Source organism: Heloderma suspectum, chromosome 9, assembly GCF_057233095.1.
Source record: "Heloderma suspectum isolate Gila_16-S chromosome 9, 16-S_ref, whole genome shotgun sequence".
NCBI lineage: Eukaryota > Metazoa > Chordata > Lepidosauria > Squamata > Helodermatidae > Heloderma > Heloderma suspectum.
The window spans coordinates 26,841,008-26,858,606 of NC_139466.1; the positions used below are offsets into that span (position 1 = coordinate 26,841,008).

The 17,599-nt window shown below is 47.6% G+C and overlaps 1 protein-coding gene across 1 annotated transcript; it reads right to left on the bottom strand.

Annotated features, from left to right (window-relative positions):
* Window positions 1-329: 329 nt before the first annotated feature.
* LOC146338515 (transmembrane protein 47-like) lies at window positions 330-17,371 on the bottom strand. Its single transcript, XM_084813955.1, has 3 exons — window positions 16,949-17,371; window positions 2,883-3,023; window positions 330-1,350 (listed from the first exon to the last, which is right to left on the bottom strand). Exons 1-3 carry the CDS (start codon window positions 17,154-17,156, stop codon window positions 1,169-1,171), a joined length of 531 nt encoding a protein of 176 aa, XP_084670081.1. The 5' UTR covers window positions 17,157-17,371; the 3' UTR covers window positions 330-1,168.
* Window positions 17,372-17,599: the final 228 nt, after the last annotated feature.

The window sequence follows — 17,599 nt, forward strand, 5'->3', positions numbered from 1 at the left end:
AACCCTCTGGGCTTCTGCATTCAGGCTGTCCCGTTGTTTTGACAGGGTAAGCAATGAGATCTGCATGGTGTACTGTTTGCTCCCGGACTTTCACACAAGAGGCAAAAGAGCTGAGTAGTGTCACATCCTCCCCAATGCAGCCTCAGATGGGCAAAGGACGTTTACCCCGCTGCTGTTTTAGAAAGGCCATGAGCCTCCTTGATTTCAATTCATTCCATGCTCGACCCTGACCTTTTCCATCTGACTCCTCCACAGGCCCACCCCCGCTCCTGACTGCTGAGCTGTTCAAAGCTTTCAGACGCACCACACTCACAAAAACCATGCAAGGTGGCGATCTCATTTCAATATGTCTCTTTATTCATCTCTGCAGCCGCCCAAAGCCACAAACATTCTGTACAAGGGCAACGACCAAGAGCACAGCCAGTCTCTGGACACTCCTGGTTTCCCAGGATTGTGGGGATTTGCCTCCAGTACATTTAAAGATTCACTTCAGTTCTCCCTTCCTCCCTCCTCTCTTTGTGTCAAGGGTGCATGTCAGACACCTTAAAATAAAGGCAAAGCAACCTCTTTTTAAAAATAAAAATTAGAGACAACTTTTCCTGCATAGAAAATAACAAGGAAAGAAAGAGGAAAAGATGAGAAAGATCACATGCTAGTTATTCTGGTGAGAGTACAGCTCGTTCATAGCTATGGATCCTCTAATTCTTTGAAGGGTATTCAACTGGAGATCTTTAGGTCCTCTTTTTCAAGGGATTGGCCTGCATATCTTGCCAAGATGGAAGCATGCGTCCAGAAGGATCAAGAATCCCCAGTAAAGGCAAACCAACCTCCCCTTTTTCAAAATAAAAATTAGAGACAACCTTTCCTGCATAGAAAATAACAAGGAAAAAAAAGAGGAAAAGATGAGAAAGATCACACGCTAGTTATTCTGGTGAGAGTACAGCTCGTTTATAGCTACGGCTCCTCTAATTCTTTGAAGAGTGTTCAACCGGAAATCTTTAGGTCCTCTTTTTCAAGGGATTGGCCTGCATATCTTGCCAAGATGGAAGCATGAGTCCAGAAGGATCAAGTATCCCCAGTAAATTCACCACTTCTTCACATCATCACTCTACATCTACCCATCTGGTCCCATCTGTCGGATCATCCAGTCCAGCACCCTCTGCTGGCCTCAGTAGTACGCATCTTCGTACACGTCTGTGCGCAGGCAGTAAAGGATGGCAGCCCCCAGCATAAAGATAGCGGAGCCCCAACCCAAGCCATAGCCCCAGTTGAACTCATGGTAGCTCTTCAGCAGGCTGCTGTCGATGAATTTGATGGGGTAGAGAATTAAGGCGCAGACTTGCAGAACCACTAGATCAATAGAACAAATTAAAAGGTCAGTTAAACCCAGAGAGAATCAGTAAGTGACTCTTGTTACATGGGGTCTCATTTATTTTATTTTGTATTTCTTTATTTTATTACATTTCTAGACTACCCCATAGCTGAAGCTCTCTGGGCGGTTTACAAAGATGAAAAACCATTAAAAATACAGTATGCAAAGTTTGAAAACTATTTACATAAAAACACCCGAACAGACGGTACACACAGAAACAACATATATCTAAAAACTTTGAACTTTAAGCAATCAAGCATAGGACAAATCCAGGTCCTGATTAAAACTCATCACATGCTGCCAAATGCCTGAGAAAAGTAAAAAGCTTGGCACTGAAAATATAACTTGACACTGGGTGGGCCTCGCCAGGGAGATTATTCCATAACTGGGGGGCCACCACCCGCTCTAGGGAAACAAAACTAACAGGGAGAACTCATCTCCAGGCCCAGTATTCAAACCCCTTCTGGATTCCATGTTAACCAATCCACCACAAAATTTACCCTAGTCAAATTCCTCTGGAGCAGGGGTGGAAACTCAAGCCTGGGGGCCAAATCCAGCCCTCCAGGTTTCCCCAGATGGCCACCACCCCTCCCACTCCCGATTGTTTGGTGGTTTCCTGGCTTTTGTACAGTTCTCTCCCCGCTACTCCATCTCAAAAGGTTAGAATGCCTCTCCTAAGAATGCCTCCCCTAAGAATGCCTCTCCTAAGAATGCCTCTCCTAAGGCTTAGTTACTGGCAGTAAGAGCTTTAAGTTACAATATGCTGGTATTTTGGCCTGCCCCTTTGCCTTCTGCCCCACCCACCACTGGAAAGCAGCCCCCAAGAGTTTCTCTGAAACTGAATTCGGCCCTGAACATGCATAGGATTGTGCCCTTAAACTCTTAAGCAAAGGTAAGCGGGCAGCTGAACCCAGCAGCTCTGCCCTACATGCTCTGCGCCTATGTTGGGGGAGCCATTTATTATTCCTTTGAATGGAGTCGAATTTAGGGGAGTAGTGATGTGATGATTCAATGAATTTATTTTTTATTATTACTTATCATCATCATCATCATATTTTATACTGCCCCATAGCCAAAGCTCTTTGGGCAGTTCACAAAATTATACAAAGTACAAAAACGACTTACATAAAAGCATATAAACAGATAGCTCACACACAGGCAACATATGTCTAAAAGCCATTTTTAAACAAACAGCCGAAGACAAGAAGGATGCAAACAACTGAAAAGAAATGGACTGAAATTGATTTTGGAGCAGGATTTGGATCATCTGGGTGAGAAATTAACTGAACTCATTTGGGTATTCTGGAAGTGGGGTGCACATTTATCAAATTAATTTGGATGGAAAACTAATGGGCTTTCCTTCTGTGAAACATACATTTTATTAATTTCAGAATCTGCATGTATGCATATATATTAGTGCATGGAAAGTTGTATACAATTGTGTGTTTGTGGGCCAGGGTCCCACATCTTTGTTTACACAAGAAGGGAACCGGTAAGAGAAGATATATACCTGCTGTAAAAAGGAGGACAGCTACAACCCGGTAATAGCGCTTGTAGGTACCCAGGCAGAAGGAAATCATTGACATGAGGAATGACAACAGAGTGACAGTTGCTGCAGTCAGGATTAAAACCAGAGCTGCTACTTGCCAATCTGGAAAAAGAAAAGAAAAGAAAAGAAAAGAAAAGCATTTTGAGAAGGAACTTCAACACACTGTCAATAGAGTAGAGGATATTTATTTGCTACCAAGAAATCTGGAGAAATGCACTATGGCGGCATCCAAACACAACAGTAAGCCAAGATTCTGGCAAATTCGGGCTTGCTGTAAATAAATTGCATGCTTGGTGCATGCAGTTCATTCTTTCCCACTCAGCAATTCCTGCTACTGTGAGTGGCTAAGCTAACCAGAAAGTGAAAGTTTACCATGACATCTGAACCCATGATTCTGGTTTGTTGCTCCCCTACAAGCCAGGATTTGTAAGCCAAAAACAAACCCTGGTATAACAATCCCAGGCTTTTAGAGGGTGCAACAAAACAGGATCCTACATTTGGAGGTCATGGTAAACCCTTGTTTTCTGGAGGTCATGTAAACCCTTGTTTTCTAAACTAACCATCTTGGCTCCTTGGCTTGGCTCCTCCCACTAGTATGAGTGGCTAAACTAAGTGGGAGGATCCAAGCAGGAGCGAATGGGCTGCATGTATTAGAATGCAACTTGTCACTGCTGTCTCTGAACATAGTCAGTTTTACAGTATTTCAGTGCTTGTTGTTCAGATATCTTAAGCAAGAAGTCTAAATGTCCATGTCTTAGAATTTTTGCCATCTGAGAGCATCACAGTTCATTGTAAGGGAACCTGGGAATCTGGTTTTCAGAGAAGTAACATTACGGGTCTCAGAGATTTTTATTTATTTATTTATTTCATTTCTATACCGCCCAATAGCCGAAGCTCTCTGGGCGGTGTAACATTATGGTTTTCAAAGGCGGCTACACAGCTGTCAGAGGGGTAGCCGTGTTCAGTTGGTCACAGCAAAAACAACAGAAAGTTTTGTGGCACCTTAAAGGCGAGCCACTTTTCAATGCACTCCTATAAGTATCTGCACTCAGTGGGACTTACTTCTGAGTAAAGAGATTTCCTCCCAGCTAAGTGTGTACAGGACTGCAGCCTTATTGAAATAATTTTTGTGTGTGCCATGAGGCTCTTTGTTGTTTCTGCAGAGCTGTGGGAATCTGTGCTTAGAAATCAATCTACCAACTAAATTTCTCAACTCAGCCTGCAATTTTGTTTCTGGGAATCAGTTCCATTGAACTCAATGGGGCTGATATTTCAGCAGACAAAGATAGGGCTGCATTGTACATTTCTCATCAGCCAATGAGCTTTGCACCCCCTGGTTCTGCCTTGTACGGGCATGCAAAATGGGCCGTTCTCATTTATTCTAGCTTAGACAAGACATCGTTTCTGAAGCACACCAGCAACAAAGTAGAAACTAAGGCGATTTCTTGCAGTACCAGGAGCGGGAGCAATTTTAGACCTGACTTTTGTAGACAAAAACATATTTGAGACTAAAGATGAGGCTAGTTGAGTAAAGTCCAAAAATATTAAATTTATTTCATATTTCTTCTCTGCCATGCTTCTGATTCCCCCCAAGCCCACCCTGTGTTATCCTTCAGAAATGGCTTCTCCCTTAATAACTGCTTGTGAAAAGGCCTCCAAACTGAATGCCTGTGTCTTGTGGTTGTTGTTGTTGTTGTCTGGCTTGTGTCATTTTGTGATCATTGTTTTTTCAGGTGCTGGTGATGCAGCCAAACGGTAAGAGGCCACTGCGATAAAGCAACAGGGAACAAGTAAAAAAAAAAAAAAAATATTACAGAGCTGGAAAAAAATGCGGAAAAGGGCAACTAAAATGATGAAGGGGCTGGAGCATCTCCCCTGCGAGGAAGGTTACAACAGCTGGGGTTAACTTGGAAAAAAGGAGGGTAAGGGGAGACATGATAGAGGTGTACGAAATGATGCATGCTGTGGAGAACATGGATAGGGAGACATTTTTCTCCCTCTCTCAAAATATTAGAACCCGGGGTCATCCCATGAAGCGGATTGGTGGGAGATTCAGGACAGATAGAAGGAAATACTTCTTCACACAGCGCATAGTTACACTATGGAATTCGCTCCCACAGGATGTAGTGATGGCTACCAATTTGGATGGCTTTAAAAGGGGGTTAGAGAAATTCCTGGAGGAGAAGGCTATCAATGGCTACTAGTCCTGATGGCTATATGCTACCTCCAGTATCAGAGGTGTTATGCCAGTGTACACCAGGTGCTGGGGAACATGGGTGGGAGAGTGCTGTTGTGCTCATGCCCTGCTTGTGGGTTCCCAGTCAACAGCTGGTTGGCCACTGTGTGAACAGAATACTGGACTAGGTGGACCCTTGTCTGATCCAGCATGGCTCTCCTTGGGTTCTTAAATGTGCATCTTTGTTCCCCCTGGAAGAGTTTTAAATCATCCCGAGGGTGTCTGGAAGGGTCTTTGCGGCATGGCCCCAACTAGAAAGACAAAGAACAACCAACTTGTCTGATTCCTCAGGAGGCCTCATGTATGTAGACACTAGCAGCCTAGGTCTTTTCTCACAGCAAGCTTTGTTTGGATGAGGGCATCATCTGGGGATGAGCCTGTCACAAAGCAAAGCCTTGTTTACAGAATAAAGCAGGGGTGCGGAACCTCAGACCTGGGAGTTAAATCTAGCCCTCCCAGGGACCAGATCTGGCCCTCCGGGTTCCCCAGGAGGCCCCACTAGTTTTCTCCCCAACTACCAATGGTTGTGTGGTTTCCCAGTTTTTGTGCCATTTTTCCCCATTCTAAAAGGTTGAAATGCCTCCCCTAAGGCTTAGTTACTGGCAGTGAGAACTTTAAGCTAAAATATACTGGTATTTTTGGCTCCACCCCTTTTGCCTTCAGCCCCACCCACCACTGGAATGCGCCCCCGAGAGCTTCTCTGAAATGGAATGCAGCCCATTGGCTGAAAGAGGTTTTGCACCCCTGCAATAAAGGTTCAACCAAGGTATCCCAGGGTGCTTTAACCACTCCCCCCACCTTCTTCAACCCACTGGAGATAGTTACCATGTTACTCTTTATAGGACCACTAATACGGCCGGCCCAAGACATATTTTGCTGCCTGAGATGAACAACAAGATTGCGCCCACTCCCATTCCATGTACAAAAGCTGACTGGACTAGCAGCTGAATTTCTCTTCAGTGGTGGCAATGGGACAGCATCCTCCACCACACCTGAAGGCAACGGCTAACTTCGTGGGTAGAAAGCAGGCTGCTCGGCACACAGCTCTCACCTCCAAGCCCATGCTGCTGCCTCTCAGCATCTGCTGCCTGAGGTGACTGTCTCACTCTGCCTAATGGTAGGGCTGGCCCTGCCACATAGGAACCTGGACGGAACGAAGCAAGAGTCGAGAACCCCGATCTTGCCAAGGTTTGCCAATCTCCATATAGCTCACTTAGTTCATCCCTAGAGCATGGGCATAAATCGAAGGCTGGAAATAAATCAAAGGTTGGAATTCAGCTATTGTTGTTCAAGGAGAAACAAGTGGGACCTGTACTAAAACATGGCACTGTGAGATAATCCACTGCATTCCCCTTTCACAGTTTGCCATCCCCTGCCCCAACAGTTAGCATTCTGGGAGTCCTGACTGGGCTCTTTTGGGAGGTTCCCTCCCTTATTTTCTGAAGATTTTTGTACTTCTACAAACCTTGAGTTCTGCCAAAACCGCAGATACCTCCCACTTGTGGGTGGGTGGTGCCATTTTGGCTACATATGCAATGGCACTCATAGCCTGAACATCGGAAATAGACGGAATGATTGCTATTCTAACAGAAATAGGAGTCGCATTTTCTAGCTAGGTTGTCCACCTGACGCATAGATAGTACAAACAGAAAACAGTAGCATAGTTCAGATCCCACATATCCTTGTAACGATGCTATGAGATAAGACAGAGCAAAGAACTTGCCAAAGACTAGCCCATGAACTTCATGGGGATGCCCAGCTGGGCCTCCTCTCCCAACTCCAAATCAAATATTGTATCCCCACAGACCCCCGGTACTTTGCACAACTTCAGGGCAATTGTCCAGGTTCCATACCATCTGGAGTCTTGTACAATGGAGGTGGGCAGAAAGAAAATCTCCTGATGTTTTGGACTTCAAGTCCCAGCATTCCTGAACATTGGCCATTGCTGGCAGGGGCCTCTGGGAGTGGAAGTCCAAAACATCTGATCTACCTTCTGCCCACTCCTGTTCTACAACCATCTCAGCTTGGCCCAAGAGAACTAACTGGAGCCTCTCATGTTTGGAAAAGCAGCAAGCTATTACGCCCTGAATGCTAGTTTAGAAACCTTTTAATAAAATACTTTAAAAATTAATAAATAAAGCCTCCAATGACTGAGTTTGGGGGTAACAGCAAGGGTTGGCCATCACTTTCCCTGCTTCTGAGCTTCCCAGGGGGATCTCACTGGCTGCTATTTGGAAACGCTACTGGATTAGATGGGCCTTGACTTCATCCAGCATGGCTCTTCCACATTCTTATTTGAAATAATAACATGCATAGCAGGAGCAGAGCATATCCTGTGATTACATGCAAGTGTGGAATAAGCACAAAACAGAAAACATGGAAGTGGCACAGACTTCAGCTCCTGGAGAATCCCAGTTTAATTTAAAATGTTAAAAGGTGGTGTTGTTTTTTTAAGAACCCAAGCTTCTAGTCCTTATGGCTATGAAAATAGCCTTGACAGCATGCAACAATGCCTAATGAATCTCAGAAGCCAGAAGGTGATTAAAATTCAGAGGGGAGGATTTCAATGCCCCGCGTAGCTGTTTGCCCCCGCTTAATTAAAAAAATGCAAAATTATGCAAATTAAACACGTTCCCCTATTTCTGCTTTTTGAGGGGTGTGTGACTTATTCAGATCACAGAATGTGACCTGGGGGTGTTTCCACGACAACGGAAGGAGAAGCGAATGGAGGAGTACCGGATTTTTCTTTTTAAAGGAATCAGCTTTTCTGCTCTTTGGTCCATGCAGGGCTCCACGAGCGAGAGGCTTCCCCCCCGCTCTCCCCCCTTTTGCCTTTCCCCTGAAGCTCCAGATGCACCTGCATTTCAGGAGCAAGCCTCAGTGAGCACAATGGGAGTTACTTCCAAGTAGACACACATATGCTTGTGCTGGTAAAGACAGGGGTGGGGGAGAACAGGGATGGGAAACCAGCCCCTTTCTAACCTGATGCTGCGCAGGATCTCTATAATGAAGGTGTGAAGTAGTTACTTCCTAAGGCAATAAACCAAACTATGGATCAGAGCCTCGAGATCACGCTTTACAGCCTTTAGGAAATTTGTGCTTTAAACTGTACCATTTCAGTTGAGGGGGATCTCTGTACATTCCACAGGAGTTACTTCTGAGCAGACACTAATTGGTTTGTGCAGGGACGGGAAACACACTGGAAACACCCCTTGACTGGGGTCAGGGTGAAAGGCACACCCCTAGGCAGGGCTAGCATACCCGAGGTCAATGCAGGGGTTGGGGCACACAGCAACTATACCAGAGAGAACCAGACTTGAGGGAAAGAATCGGACTTTAAGCAGTCTCAAGAAATCTGGTTTTTCCCAATAAGCTCCAGGGTGGCTGTTCGATGGCCACGACGTCATATATCCCTAATGACCTCGAAACGCAGCCAGCTCGGAGTAAATTACTCATGGAGACACCCCCCCCCCCTTGTGCTGCAAAACGGAACACACAACACTCGGGATAGATCAGCTGCACCGGGGGGGGGGGGCATTTTGACTTGGCACTAAAGCAATTTCCCTCCAGAGTTTACTGGCATATTCTCGAAGGAAGCATCAAGACAAGGGAGAGGCAGGAACAGGGAGAGTTCATGGGAGAGCTTTCCAAGCAGACACGGAGAGAGAGAGCATATTCCTAGGATGAGAATTATTCTAGACCAGCCTCGGCTCAAGCGAGGCACAAACAAAGTGAAGCATCTGGAACCTCTGGCCCCCTTTTCACTATCCGTCTGTTTTGCCACAACAAAGGACTGGCTCCCAGCTCCTATCCATCAGCAATTCATTGCACCCGAGTCAGATGGGGCAGCAAGCAGAGGCTTTAGGGACATCTGCAAGACGATGGATGGGGGCGGGGGGAGGATTCCCTTTTGGGGAGGAACTGGTCTATTTTGTACTATGTCTCTGCCCTGTGCATCCTTGCAACTTTTAAAATAGCTGCTTCCTAGTTGCCTCGGCCTGCCAACTGCCGGAGCGGACTTTTAGAGTCTGACCTCACAGCTCTCCCAGACTCCAGAACTTGGGCAGACAGCTGTCAGCTGCTTCACGCTTACCTGAGGATCCCAACTGCACTCCCCCCACACACACACCTGTATCCCAGCTTTGCCAAATTGCCTCTCGGCTGAATTGGGCATAGGGAGCATGCTCCCATCTGGGTTTCTAGTCAAGAGGATGTTCCTAGGAAACTGTTAGCACAGGACGTTATTAAAAACAACAACAAAGGGAGCAACTGAGTCACCGGCCCTCCAGTTCCTGGCACGGTGGGGAGGACTCTGTGGTTCAGCCAACCGGCTGCGAGCCTAGAGAGGCGTGTCAGACCCAGACTGATCCAAGATCCACAGGAAAAGTCACCGTTGTTAGTTGTTGGATAAGCAGAACACTTCTCGCTGTTTCACAAGCGTTTTGAAGAACAGGGATGCCCTTGTCCCCAAGGGAGAGGCAACCACACCTTAGATGCCAGCGGAACCGTTGCAATTTTCTCATTAGGGACAGCTGGAAACGCAGGATATGCTACTTCTTTTTTAATGCAAGAACATAAAAAGAACCCTGCTGGATCCAAACAAAGGTCCATCTAGTCCAGCATTCTGTTCACACAGTGGCCAACCAGCTGCCCACAAGAAAACCGCCAACAGGATACAAGTGAACAGCACCCTCCCACCCATGTTCCCCAGCAACTGGCATACTGCCTCTGATACTGGAGGTAGCATAGAGCCATCGGGACAATTAGCCATTGATAGCCTTCTCCTCCATGCATTTGTTCAATCCCCTTTTAAAGCCATGCAAACTGGTGGCATGTCGCTACGTAGCAAATTGCATAGTTTAACCACGAGCTGTGTGAAGAAGTACTTCCTTCCATCTGTCCTGCTGCAGGGACAAAGTATATGGACAACTGCAATTTGGCCTAGACATTTGGGCTGTACCCCCCTGGGGCAGGGGCAGGGAACCTGCAGCCACCCAAACGTTGTTGGACGTTTGTCCCTCCTGAAAACCCAACTTTTCCAGAGCTGCTGGACACAGATTTAAAGTAAGGTCTGTTTTGGCCCTAGAACTTGCTGTTTAAGAGTCAGGGAGATTTGTGGCTCCCTATGTGACATGCTGTCTCAAGAACGAGTTCCAGGGTTCTTTGTTGTTTAATGTATTATTATTATTATTATTATTATTATTATTATTAGCAGCAGCAGCAGCAGCAGCAGCAGCTTTACAGCCAGGGGGAAGAGAGGTGCTTGTGAGATTTCCTGTGTCAGAAGCCAAAATATCTTGCCTTGGATATTATGCACCAAGGCAGTTTGCTGCCTGAAGCAAAGGACAAGATGGCGCCTCCTTCCATTCCATGTACAAAAGCCAACTTGGACTTGCAGTTCAATCTTTCTTCAAAACTGGCAACAGGACAGCATCCTCCACCACACCCGAAAGCAGAAGGCTAGCTTAAGGAGCATGGGGCACACAGCTCCCTCCTTCAACCCCTTGTTGCCGCCAACCAGCATCTGACACCTGAAGCAACCGCCTCACTCTGCCTAATGGCAGGGCCAGTCCCGTCTTTACAAAAGGGAAGTTCTACAAGTGCCTTGAGCATTGCAGAAGATTACAGCTGAGAACATTCATTCTGAGATTTCAAAAGTCAAATTTTGAGAAGAGGCATTTATTGATGAGTATCACATAGAGCATTTTTGTCTGAAGTGTGTTAAAATATCCAAATAATTTGGAAACTGAACATCGGGCCATCCACAGCAATGAGGTCATATCAGCTGTGATCTCTTTTATCAGAGAAGTTGGTTTGATAAGGGCCAGCCACAGGGAAAATGCTAGATTGGATTCCAGCATTAATAGCTGGCATAGTAGGAGATACATTTCCTTTCCTATCTAAATAAAGTTGCTTTTAAAAAAAGAAAAGAAAAAAGGGAAGTGCGGGCAGGCAGGTGGGCGGGCGTCTTCCATGCCTCAAGCTGACTGTGTGAGCAGCAGACATCGGAAGACTCTGGAAGCAAGCAGGTGCCGCTGCAGAGCTCGACATAAATCACAGGTTCACTGTAGCAAATTCCACACATCTGTTGCTCCTCATGCTGCTAAGACTAAACAGCCTTCTGCAGAGGAGACAAGCGGACACACTTTTCCCTCTCTCCCCCTCCTTTAAAAATTTGCATGCTTCAACTGCTGCTAACAAAAAAGAAAAAGAAATTATTTGCAGCAAGCTGTCCAGCTGCCTTCCCCAGGGCCTGTAATCCTGACATGATTGTGCCTCCAGTCCTGCCCTCCTTCCAAGAAAACAGTACTTGTTGCAGAGGAAAGAAGTGGCCAAGCTTTGTTCTCCAGGTCAAGCTCATTGCATTTTTGACTCAGGAGAAGCGACAAGGCTGAACTTGGTTTGCGGATCCTTATTTGTAGCGCAGAAGAACAGCCTTTTTCCCTTTAGAGCAGGGGTCTCCCAACATGGTGCACCTGAATTCCCCATTCCCCCCAACCATTAAAAAAAAATACATACATGGATTTGCATGAAATGCATAAAACTTTCTAGCAATTACACATGGGCTGCAACAAAAGTGGACCAAATATCCAAATAAGTGTCCATTTGAAGGTGGCGTCTATATGCCACCCGTTCAAATATCAAAAGTGTTGTAAGGTCCTCCATCCATTGCGTTATAGGAGGTGAGTGTTTATCCTTCCAGTGTTGTAATATCAGTTTTTTAGCTGTCAAAAGAGTGTGGAGAATCCAGTTACACTTACCATTTGTTAATGTCCATGAAGCAGGTAAATAAGTTAAAAGAGCATGTACTTCAGTGAATATTAAAGACTGTCCCAGTACAAAATTGATCGGTGTAATAACCTCCCTGCAAAAAGAAGCAACTACTGGACACTGCCAAAACATATGCTGAAAAGAAGCATTAGCTGTATTGTGCTCCCTGCAATTTACTGAATTAGACAACCCCTTACTAAAGAGATGTTGCGGTGTCCAATAGACACAAAGCCAACGTTTTTGCTGAATAAAACGCAGCCTAAGATCCGTAGATGTGAAAGGTAGACAGCAAAGCAGCAACCCACTGATAAGGCATTTTCTGGTGGTGCCCACAGCAGTTTCTCAAATTCCCAAATGCGCCCCTGGGTCCAACAAGGTTGGGGACCCATGCCCTCGAGGTTTGCATAAAAGAAACTCTATGCCAGGGAAGGGGAACTTCTGGCGTGTGCAGGTTCCCCATCCAGTCTGCAGAGTCCCTTTGGATTCTTCCAGGGGGCGTGGCCTGGCTTCCAAGCCTCACCCCCTAGAGGAATCCCTGTTGTTATCTCTGATCCTAGATTGGAGATAACAGCAGGGATATGAGCAGCAGGGGGCGCAGCCAACACAGGAAGGAGTGTTCCTCTAAGCACTGGCCTTGTCAGGTGCCTTTCTTTACACGCCACTCACCACTGTGTCACAGCTTCACAATCAGTCTTGGAGTACTCCTGGATCTCTCACTGCATCTTGAAGCTCACACTGTGGCAGCAGCCCAGCCCCCAAGGAAAATACTGTAACCTTTTTGAGGAAAGCCACACCTAGACAGTTTTGGAAATGTCTGCAGATTCATTAGCTGGCAGCTCCACCTCCTGATGGGGATGGGGATATAATACCAACACTATAGCCTTTTCTGCAGCCACAAGAGATAGTGTGGTTTGTGGACTGAAACAGTGGACTAGAACTGAGGGGACCCAGGTTCAAATCCCTCTTTGGCAATGGGTAGAATTTGGGGTGTGGGGAATAGATGGTCTAACTAATAGATAATTATCTTGGGGTCTCGGTATTTAACCTTTTACTTGGGACAGACTAACAGGAAAAAAAATCAAAAATTAAAATTTCAGTCTATATGTAAACTAGTGTACTGGCTGGGGATAATGTAGCACATCTGGAGGGCACCATGTCGGGGATGAACATAAGAACATAAGAAGAGCCCTGCTGGATCAGACCAAGGGCCCATCTAGTCCAGCAATCTGTCCACGCAGTAGTCAACCAGCTGTCAACCAGGACCCCACAAGCAGGACATGAGTGCATCAGCACCCTCCTGCCCATGTTCCCCAGCAACTGGTGTAAACAGGCTCACTACCTCTGGGTCTGGAGGTAGCACATAACCATCAGGACTAGTAGCTATTGATAGCCTTCTCTTCCAGGAATTGGTCTAACCCCTTTTAAAGCCATCCAAATTGGTGGCCATCACTATGTCTTCTGGCAGAGAATTCCACAGTGTAACTCCGCGCTGTGTGAAGCAGTCTTTCCTTTGATCTGTCCTGAATCTCCCACCAATGAGCTTCATGGGTTCTACTATGATGAGAGGGAGAAAAATGTCTCTCTACACACTTTCTCCACACCATGCATGATTGCGTACCGCTCTGGCTGCTTTATACAGGGTTATTAGGAGAATAAATGAAGGAGAGGCTGTGTACTGTCCCCAAGGGACTTAGATTGGGACGGGCACCCAGGGAAATACCCACTGTTCTCCCCAATCTCAGATCAGAGACAGCCATAAAGATTTCTGCAGGGGAGATTCCTCCTTGGAGGAACCCAAGGAAGCTCCAGTGGGCTGGATGTGAAGCATTCATGGGTCAGATTAGGCCCAGGGGCTAGAGGTCAGTGGAGGCTGGTGGCTCTGATATGAGTGGGGCTCTGAATCTGCTCCGGGTTTCAGTCACAACTCTGAGGAGCTCTCCAAGGTGCAGAAGCTCCTTTAGAGTTCTGCCTGGTTCTGACTGAAACCCGGAGCAGATTCACCACCCCACTGACATCAGAGCCACCAGCCTGTACTGATAGAGGTACGGCATCCCTGCCTTAGCAGGAGGGTGGGATGAAATGCAACGGATCCATCTCAGCTCTGCTTTCTTTGCCTTCCAGCCCTCCCCAATTCCCAGGAAAGGGTTTTTAATGCAGAAGCAAACACCATTTACGGCAGGAGAGGAGGGTGCGCATCAGATTTCCAAACACCCTCCAAAGAAGCAAAAGCTGCCAGCGGACATAACCCCTGGAAACGGCTGCACCGGAGACTTGTTTACAGTCTCTGCAAGCCAAATTGACTTTGATTCCGACCAGGCACAGCTTTTCTTTAACCCAGACCTTTCTGCAGAGGCATCCATTGCTATCAGACCCAGAGTCTGACGCCTATGGCTTCAGTCCCTGAAGCTATACAATTGATTTCGGCACCTGGGCTCAGCCCCAGAACGTGTGAAGGAGCAAATTCCCTGAGCCTGGCAGAGTACCATACCGCTCACCACTGCCAAATACATCCACCACAGGCCACCTCTCGGCTTAGCCCCCAAACCGCTTTCAATGTCAGGGTGTAATTCCATAACACAAAGCAAGGGAACAAAGAAGAAAGTGCATACAGGGCACTTCTCTTACCAGTGAGCAAGCAGAGCAAAGGCAAGCTAGAACTCCCCTGACTCTTTGCTTTTTTAAAAAGCAACAACCCCACCCCCCTTTAAAGAAGCAGGGCTGCCTGTGTTCTCCCCCACCAACACCAACTCCGGCCTTTTAGCAAGACTCCCAAACCTCTAACACAGGAGAAGGGAACCTGGGGCCATCCAGATATTTTGGGCCACAACTCCAATCAGCCCCAGCCAGTACAGCAAATGGTAAGGAATCATGGGAGATGTAGTCCAGGACATCTGCAGAGCACCAAGTTGCTCTAGATGATGTTGGGCTCCAACTCCCATCAGTCCCAGGCAGCGTGGCCAAGGATCAGAGATGATGAGAACAAGAGTCCAACAACATCAGATTCTCTGCCTTGTGCTGGCGGAACATTATAAATTTGGTCTAGTATCCTGTTTCCTAAACGGCTATCGGTGGAGAAGGCTATCGATAACTAACTAGTCTTGAGGGCTACATGCTGCCTCCAGTATCAGAGGCAGTATGCCTATGTACACCAGTTGCTGGGGAACATGGGCGGGAGGGCGCTGTTGCACTCATTTATTTATTTAAAATATTTCTTGGCTGCCTTTCAGGGCAGAAGCCCTCCCTTATTTTATGAATAAATATAGTTAAAATATTAAAATGATAAAAACATAAAAGCAATAAAAATAAAAGCCAGCAATAAAGCAATAAAAGCCAACATGTCCTGCTCATGGGTTTCCCATGGCCAGCTGGTCGGCCACTTCGTGAACAGAATGCTGGACGAGATGGACCCATGGTCTGATCTAGCAGGGCTCTTGTGTTCTGTGGTGCCCAGCCAAAAGTTTCTAGGAAGCTCATGGGGGCTTTCCTCTGTCAATTGCCCCCAGTTTGGGGCATTCAGATGGAGTCTCCTCCAGGACATAGAGGATTCATTTAGCTAAGTGAACAGCAGAACCTAATAAGAGCTCCACTGGGTCTGACCAGATGTCCAGTCCAACATCTTGTTTCCTACAGAGGTCCCAGGAAGCCATCAAAAGCAGGTCACAAAGGCGACAGGGCTTCCCCTGCTGCTTTTCCACCCCCAGCAACCGAAATTCCATAGCATACTGACAAAGTGGACTCTAGTCCACACTCTAGAGCCAGTGTGGTGTAGTGGCAAGAGTGTTGGACTAGGAGCTGGGAGATCCGGGTTCTAGTCCCCACTCAGCCATGGAAGCTCACTGGGTGACTTTGGGCCAGTCGCAGATTCTCAGCCCAACCCACCTCACAGGGTTGTTGTTGTGAGGATAAAATGGAGGAGGAGGAGAATGTAAGCCGCCTTGGGTTCCTTGCAAGAGGAAAAAAGGCGGTGTAGAAATGCGATATATATATATATATATATATATATAAATATATAATAGTCGACGAAAGCGTACGCCATAATAAAAAGCCTAGCCTCCCGGAGCCTAGATCCCTCCAGATGCTTGAGATGACAAATTCCTACCAGCGCCCGCCAGCATGACCGATAACTAGGGATCATGGGAGTTGTGCAGTGAAACAACATCTAGAACAGGCGTGAGTCACTTGCAGCCCTCCAGATGTTTTGTCAACAACTCCCATCATCCCCAGCTAGCATGCTGGCAGTCTGGGATGATGGGAGTTGTAGTACAAATAATGTCGAGCAGGGGTGGGTAGCTTGCAGCCCTCCAGATGCTTTGGCCCACAACTCCCATCCTCCCTCACCTTTGGCCATGTTGGCTGGGGATGATGGGAGTTGTTGGGGGGAAACTCAAACATCTGGCAGGCCACAAGTCGCCCACCCCTGATCTACAGGTTATGAGGCTGTGGGGGAAGCAAACATGAGGTGCAAACCAGGCCAGGGGTGACTGTGTTAGGGCGCAATCCTATGCATGTTTAGAAAGATGATGTTGGACTTTTTCTGCATAGGATTGTGCCCTTAGTCTTTAAGATGTCCATCAGCAGACACACACAGCCAGATTTCTACCCTTCCTTTATCCCCCTGCCCTACCATTCTGGAGGGTGGAACTGCATAGGGCTGTGATTGTTATAGGATTGTTATAGGATTATTGTTATTATTAGGATTGTTGTTACTGGATTACTATTATTGGATTGTGGTTTTTTTGTTATATTGTTTTTTTTATTGTTATAGCATTGTTCCTATAGGATTTTATTGTTATAGGATTGTTATTGGCCCTCTTACCAGTCTGGAGGGTGGAACTGCATAGGGCTGTTATTATTCCTGTGCACAGGATGTTATCCTCTATGCTCCACAACATGCACAGGATTGTGCCCTTGGTCGTTAAGACGCCACAGGGCTCTTCGTTGTTTCGATCCTGTTATATGCACGCCCGTCAGCACAGAGCGCCCGATTTCCACCCTTCCTGCCTTCCCCCCGGCCCCTTACCAGTCTGGAGGGTGGAGAGGCAGTCCCAGACGTCCGAGGCGCGCCTACAAGACTCCCAGAGGGAGAGCGAGTAGCGTTCCGACGTGACCCAGGCGGGGCTGAGCAGGGCCGCCACGTCCAGGGCGAGCGCGAGGAAGGCGCAGAGCAGCGCGATGAGCTTGAACGGGCGGAGCAGCAAGCCGTCCTCGTCCGCTGCCGACATCCTCATGACCGCCGGCGGCTGCTCCTGCCCGAAGCCGCCGGCGGCGGCCGCAAGAAGAGACCGGCACGGGGCTGAGCGACGGCGCCGTCGGCGGAGCGCCCGCTTGCGAACGCGGGACCAGCTGCAGCGGCGCCGGCGATGATGTGCGGGAAGGCGCAGCAGCGGCGAGTTTGCAAAGCGGCAGCAATAACAGCCGGCGCGCACGTGTCCCTCCCGGCCCCAGAGCCCGCCCCTCCATCGCCCGCCCCCACGCCGCCCCGGGGGGTGGCCGCCGCATCCTAGGGGAAGCCTGCTTTTCCGGGACGGGGAGCTGGCTCGGAGGACGGCTTGCCTCGTCGTCCATCGACTCGCTCTCTCTTAAACAGCTGCGTGGCAGGCTGACATCCAACGGGTCAAGCTTTCCCCCGTCGCGCCTGCTTCTTCTCCGTGCAAGGAAATGCTACACCCAT